Here is a 6,928-nt window from a genome sequence, read left to right on the forward strand (position 1 = left end):
GGTTTTACCTGCTGGTTGCTGGTTGGCACGTCCAGAGAGAAATATTCATTGGGGCTCAGTCTGTAAGAGAGCAGGGCGTTCTCCCCGATATCTGCGTCGGACGCGCCCTCTAGTGGAAACCGAGAGTCAATCGGCCTGGATTCCGCGATGATCAGATTCTTTTGTGTCGCTGGGAACAAGGGCGGGTTGTCGTTAATGTCCCTCACCTCCACGTCCACATGGAAAACCTGCAGTGGCCTGTCCACGATCACCTCCAGGTGGATGCTACACTCCGCGCTCCGCCCGCACAGCTCCTCGCGGTCGATCCGAGAATTCACAAACAAAATGCCATTCTGCAGATTTACCTCCAGAAGGTCCCCGCGGCCCTTGGAATCCAACTGGAACAGGCGCGGCACCAGCTCCTCCAGCTCCAGCCCCAGGTCCTGCGCGATGCGGCCCACGAAGGTGCCGTGTTTGGCTTCCTCCAGGACGGAGTAGTGAACCTGGCCGCTCCCCACCTTCCAGATCGCGAGGATCGTAAGCGAGAGCAGTAGATGCGGAGCCTCTGGGTCTCCTCGACTTGAGTACAACATTTCAAATACTCGGTCTTTTCTAATTGGTGAAAATTGCCTCCAAATTAGGAAAAATCGGCTGATTTCGTCAGTCCCATTCTGCTGTGTTCGCCATTGTTCAGCACAGAGAGAGTGAAAAAGAATGGAGTCTCTTTCCCTGGGAAAAGGGCTGTATTTGTCTGGATTCAGAGAGAACATCGCGGCAAAGAGTGACATCACGTGGCCCAAAATGTAAGTACATATTTCATGAATAAAAATTTTATAATTATTCTGCGAAACTTATTTCATTCTCTTAATTTCTTCTTAAGTAATCACTGTTGAAACAGAAGATCCCGTTTCTCTTCTTAGCAGACTGATTGCCTCTAAAAGTTTAGTATGCTTGTGGTTCTTTCATTTCTGAGAAAATTCTCCATGTAAGTTTTAAATAACTACAGAAATGGAATAACAATTAAAATAATTCCATTGAGCAATCACAAATTTTAAATTACAAAATTCTTTTGTTCTGGAATTCAGAGGCTCCCATATGTCTCAAAATGGATTCTGAAGTAAGAGAAATCTAGGAGCTGCAATCTCTAGTGAATATAGGAGCCCAGAAATCTACTGATGAAAAATAAACTAGGCCATGTTCAAAAAAAGAATCAAGAAAAAGGACGAACCAACTGAGGTAGTTTTCTTGAGTAATTCTATGATTTGAAATGGTAGAAAATATTTTAAGAAAAGTGAGAATTGACTTTAAGGTCTTGCATTGTGTGCGGAGAAAATACATTTTTCTCTTTTGTTATGTTTATATAATCTGTTTCCAGAAATGTGTTGCTTTCTTTCCAAGCTTTATTATTTATGAATAATCTCTTCTTTGTAATCTCCAATACAGTTTGTATCATATTAACATATAATATAATACAAACATATTTTATATAATATATTTTAATTTCATTATTGCTCATTCTTAGTACTCAGGACAATTTCTTGGGATTCTTTTCCTGCTTAGGTTCTAGAAAGTTATTTTGCAAGTTTTACTATCTTATTCCAACGGGCAAGTAGATTAATTAAATCTAGATTTTAGTGTATATCAAGCCTAAAGGAAAAATCGTGACAGTTTATTGTGCCATTGATGTTTTTGCATATTTATCTTTTGTTTCATATTTCCACTGATAACAACCTAAGAGGTGCTTTTAATAGTTGCTTCTGTCCTTGATTACTGCAGTAGCTTCTCATTTTGTCTTCCCATTCAGCCTTCTTTAAAAAGCCGTAAATTATTTTGCTCAAAGTAGTTTAATAGTCAAATTCCTTAATCACTCAGGGTCATTAGTCTATTGTTCAGAAATCAAGAGATCTTCTTACATTGTTTTTTCTACCTTCATTCTCTGCAGACTGTATGTTTTAACCAAAGTGGACTTTCCTATATTTCCAGTCACATATATACTTTTCTGTGTCTTCAATTTTGCTTATATTTTCTTCTTCCAAGAAATGTCTATTATTATCAATATTCTCCCAGGGGGAAACTTACTCATTTAAAAACCACTGAAAATACACCTTGCCTCTTCAATTATTTCTTTAAAAATTCAAATAGGAAATGATTGTCTTTCAACTTCAACCCCACTATGATTTACCTCTTTTATACTTGTTACATTATTGTGCCTTGCATTGTGTGACTCATATTCTTTATTTGACCTCAAATTTTAAAGCCAGAGGCTGGGTCTCAGTAATAATTCCTGACATCATGACATTTTATTAGAGATCTGTAAGGATCCTATTTAATGTTTAATGAAGACTGGTTACTACAGTCTTCTCTACTTGCTAAGAAAGCATTTTAAAAGGCTATTCTAGCCAGGTTTGGTGGCTCATGTCTGTAATCCCAGCACTTTAGGAGGCTGAGGTAGGCAAATCACAAGTCTAGGAGATCGAGACTATCCTGGCTAAGATGGTGAAACCCAGTCTTTATTAAAACTACAAAAAATTAGCTGGGTATGGTGGTGGGCACCTATAATCCCAGCTACTTGGGAGACTGAGAGAGGTTAATTGCTTGAACACAGGAGGCGGAGGTTGCAGTGAGCTGAGATTGCACCACTGCACTCCAGCCTGAGCAACAGAGTGAGGCTCTGTCCCCCCCAAAAAAAATAAAAATAAAATGCTATTCTATAACACTCCATATAAATGGTTTACTTAATTCATAGAACTACAACATAAATTGACTTTAAATCATTATCAAAACATTGTGTATCACATTTTAAGAAAAATACTATTAATGGAAAGAAACATACAAAGATCTCAAACACCTACTCAGCCCTCTGGAGGATCTCAGGCAACTTTTAAATATGGGAAACACACAACTATCAATGTAAGATAGTCTACATATTCCTTGCAAAGACTTTAACTTTTCGAAAAACCTTTTTTTTCCCACATAGATGGTGTTAACTTGACTTTCCTAAACCCATAATAACTTTCAGATTTTTTTCATTCTACCACACAACATTCAAAGTATTGACTCATCCTAGGTTAATCTAAAAATGACTTTATAAAATATAATTTTTACATAAAATAAGATTAATATGGAAGGCCATAATGACTTTCTGACATTTTAGGTTTCCCTTTTGCAATCACTAACTTTTTTTTTCTCTTCAGAATGATAATGACTAAATTTTATTATATACCTATCACTTGCCAGAATTTAATATTAATAATTTACAGCTATTAAATTACTTGATACAAAACAAATGTATGCAGAAGAATTCACATTTATCATGCAAACATATAAAGCCAAGGAACTGAATAACAAATCCTTCACCAAAGGCTACACATACAAAAATTGGTAAAAGGACGACTTGATTTAGAGAGCTTCAGAATCCACAGTCCTTAATAACTAACTTCTGACACATTTCCATTTCAGAAATACTTAATAGCCAAAAGTATCATCATAATTAGAATAGTGAAAAGTATTAATGTACAAGAAATAGGTTTAGACTGCCTCACTTTGAAAGCACAACCCCTAATTCAAATATCAAGTAGAGAGTTGAGGATACACAGAACTAAATGAGAAGTTGCCAAATACAGTGCTAGGTGGTGGGAAGAATCCTCCTATTTATGATATTTTATAAAAGTCAATTAAGTGTTTAGGAGATTTCAGTAATTAAAGTAATACCTGAGAACCAGGTAGACATAGACAGAATAGGAAATATTACTTTCACAAAGGAAAAACTACACACGCTATTCAAACAAAATAATAAATATAAGCTTTTTGTTTTTGTTTTTGTTTTTGTTTTTTAAGATAGAGTTTCACTCCTGTTGCCCAGGCTGGAGTACAATGGCGTGATTGCACTCACCATGACCTCCACCTCCCAGGTTCAAGCAATTCTCCTGCCTCAGCTTCCTGAGTAACTGGGATTACAGGCATGTGCCACCATGCCCTGCTAATTTTGTATTTTTAGTAGAGACAGGGTTTCACCGTGTTGGTCATGCTGGTCTTGAACTGCCGACCTCAGGTGATCCTCCCACCTCACTTTCCCAAAGTGCTGGGGTTACAGGCGTGAGCCACTATGCCCGGCAAGCATAATTTTTTAAGTCCTTAAAGGACTAAAATGTAAACAATTTGTTGTTATATAATGTGCTCTAACAGTCAAATAAAATGCTAAGCATGGACAGGCATTAGGAGAACTGTAAAATCAACTACAAAATAATTCTGCTTTGAGGCTACCTTCACTTGGACAAGGGGGATAAAATATGCTCATAAATGATTACATTACTGGTTCATAAGTGATTAAAAAGTTTAAAACGACACTGATAACAAACTATAAGAATTCAGAGTCCCAGAAATCCTTCATTCCCTTCCATCAAGTTCCACCATCCCCTCCAAAGCAATATGCTCAGTCTAATGGGTATTTAATATCAACGCAAGTCAAACAGTCACAAGAAGCAAAGGCAAAAAGACAAGAAGAACAAAAAGAAAGAAAAGGTTGAAAGACGCCAAAGTAAAGTATCTTGGATTTTTCAAAGATTTGTCCTATAATGCTAAATGTTTTTACATGAACTAATGGGCCATGACAATCCCAAATATTCTGTATAATAAAGATTTATAAATTATATGACTAGTTTGCAAGAATGGAATTACCATGTATAGTTTTTCTCATGAAAATATTTTTTAAGTCATATATCAAATATTACTTTAATGTGAAATATTACTGGTAATATTCCAACTCGCCAACAATGAATTGAATTATTAGAGTTTAGACGATACTTCCCAGACTAAAGTCATCATTTTCTCAACATAAAGGCTCAAAAAACTGTTAAGTTGTTGACAACACGACTGTAAAAATTCATGTAGAATGAAAAACATGTCTCCAAATAGTAAAATGGTCTAAATAACAATTAATTAAAAGAAGCATTACAAATCTGCTCCTTCTTTGATTTTGCTTTTTAGCTAGTTTATAATAAAATTAGGAAGAATAGAAAATATCAAATTTTGAAAACCACTATTATTCTATATTTTATCACTACACTGCCTAAAATGGCAATAGTGCGACACAAAAAATATTTGCGACTGCCAGACACTAAAAAGTCAGATAATAAGATGAATAAACTGAGATATTAAAGTGAATAAAAGTAAATATAAGAACAACATAATATTTAAAACATAAATTTCAAAGTACAGCATATAGAGTAAGATTAAGAGTTCAGTGCATAAGGACAACTTTGGGGGAATATGCTCACCAAAGATCCAAATATACTGGACCTCATTAGAGTATTGTTCAGAAAAGACCGCTGTAAGGCAGGCCAAAATAAATATTCAGTAAAAAAAAAAATTATCCAATCATAACTTGAGTTTCGAGATAGATGCAACTTGTAGAGAATGATTAATACTGTATTATGTCACTGAAAAATTCTATTAATTATAAAAGGTTTCTAAAAACTGAAACAATGTTTAAATTTTCACTATGAAATACGGAGAAAAATAAATATGAAATACTTTTAAAGTCCTTACAATTTCCACGAATAGAATTTATAAGTTCTAAATTTAAATGGACTTACTTTGAGGCCATGAGCAACATTTAAACCTTGCTGTTCGCCTACATCGACTGACCCCAGATCAGGAGGAAGGCTGGGGCTGAAGGCCATGAGGTCCGTCTTGGGTGCCTCCTCCCCAGAGCACGCCCTCTGCCGCCTTTGCTGCGAGTACGACCAGCTCCCCACCGCACTGGAGCACACGAGAGTGGGCTTGCCCGGTGGGCCCGCGCCCTCGATGGGCGGCGCTGAGCACCGCAACGCAGTGTATAGCAGCAGCGTGAGCACCAGCAGGCTGGACACAGCGCAGATGGCGATGATCAGGTACACGTTGACATCCACCAGCGCAGCTTCGGGACCCACAGCGCCAGCCAATGCCCTGGACGACGCCTTTGGAGCCTGGCTGCTCTCCACCAGCGACACCAGCACCGTGGCCGTGGCGGTCAGCGCCGGCTCACCGTGATCCTTCACCAACACCAGCAGGCGGTGGCGCGGAGAGTCCGCTTCGTCCAGGACACGAGTCGTGCTGATTTCGCCAGTGTACATCCCCACGCGAAACGGGATGCGCGCGCTGCTTGCCGCTGGCTGCAGCTCATAAGAAAGCCACGCGTTGTAGCCTGAGTCGGCGTCCACTGCGCGCACCTTCGCCACCACATGACCCTCACCCACCGACCGCGGCACCAGCTCGCTCACTGCGCCGCCGGTACCACCCACTCGAGGCGCCAGCAGAGCCGGCGCGTTATCGTTCTCGTCCAGCACGAACATCTGCAGCGTCACGTTGCTGCCCAGAGGCGGCACGCCCGCGTCATGTGCGCTCACCTGGAACTGCAGCAGCTCCAGCTCCTCGTGGTCCAGCGGCTGCAGCACGTACACCTTGCCGCTCTCCGCGTGCACCGACACGTAGCTCGACAGCGCGCGATCGCCCACCCGCCGCTCCACCAGCGAGTAGGACACCAGCGCATTCTCCTGCGCGTCCGCGTCCTTCGCCGACACCGTGAAGATGTGGCAGCCCGGCGGGTTGTTCTCTTTCACGAACACCGTGTACTCGGGCTGCGCGAACACCGGCGCGTTGTCGTTCACGTCGGCCACCTCCACGGACACGCTGGCCGTGGCCCACAGCGAAGGGGAGCCCCCGTCCCGCGCGGTCACCACCAGCTCATACATCGACACTGTCTCCCGGTCCAGGGCGCTGTCCAGCACCAATGAGTAGTAATTCTTGAAGGTGGACACCAGCTTGAAGGGGACGTGGGGTGTCAGGGAGCAGGTCACCTGCCCGTTGGCACCTGAATCGAGGTCGTTCACGCTTATTAGGGCGATGACAGTACCAAATTGAGCGTCTTCACGTACCGGCAAGGATAAGGAAGTCAGTGCTATCTCAGGGA

General features: G+C 40.9%; 1 protein-coding gene and 1 pseudogene across 2 annotated transcripts; both read right to left on the bottom strand.

The window, feature by feature from the left end:
• Positions 1–5: 5 nt before the first annotated feature.
• Positions 6–1,197, bottom strand: LOC116547564 (protocadherin alpha-9-like; the record flags this gene model as incomplete). The annotated part of the gene is made up of 1 exon (XM_032273484.1): positions 6–1,197. A coding segment is annotated over exon 1 (762 nt), but the record flags the coding sequence as incomplete, so codon positions are not given.
• A 2,870-nt stretch (positions 1,198–4,067) lies between these two features.
• Positions 4,068–6,922, bottom strand: LOC116547563 (annotated as a pseudogene). The gene has a single exon (XR_004267092.1). The product of XR_004267092.1 is annotated as a protocadherin alpha-8 pseudogene (transcript).
• Positions 6,923–6,928: the final 6 nt, after the last annotated feature.

The sequence above is a fragment of the Sapajus apella genome, unplaced genomic scaffold (assembly GCF_009761245.1).
Source record: "Sapajus apella isolate SASKATOON/1434 unplaced genomic scaffold, GSC_monkey_1.0 scaffold3603, whole genome shotgun sequence".
In the NCBI taxonomy this organism is placed as follows: Eukaryota; Metazoa; Chordata; class Mammalia; order Primates; family Cebidae; genus Sapajus; species Sapajus apella.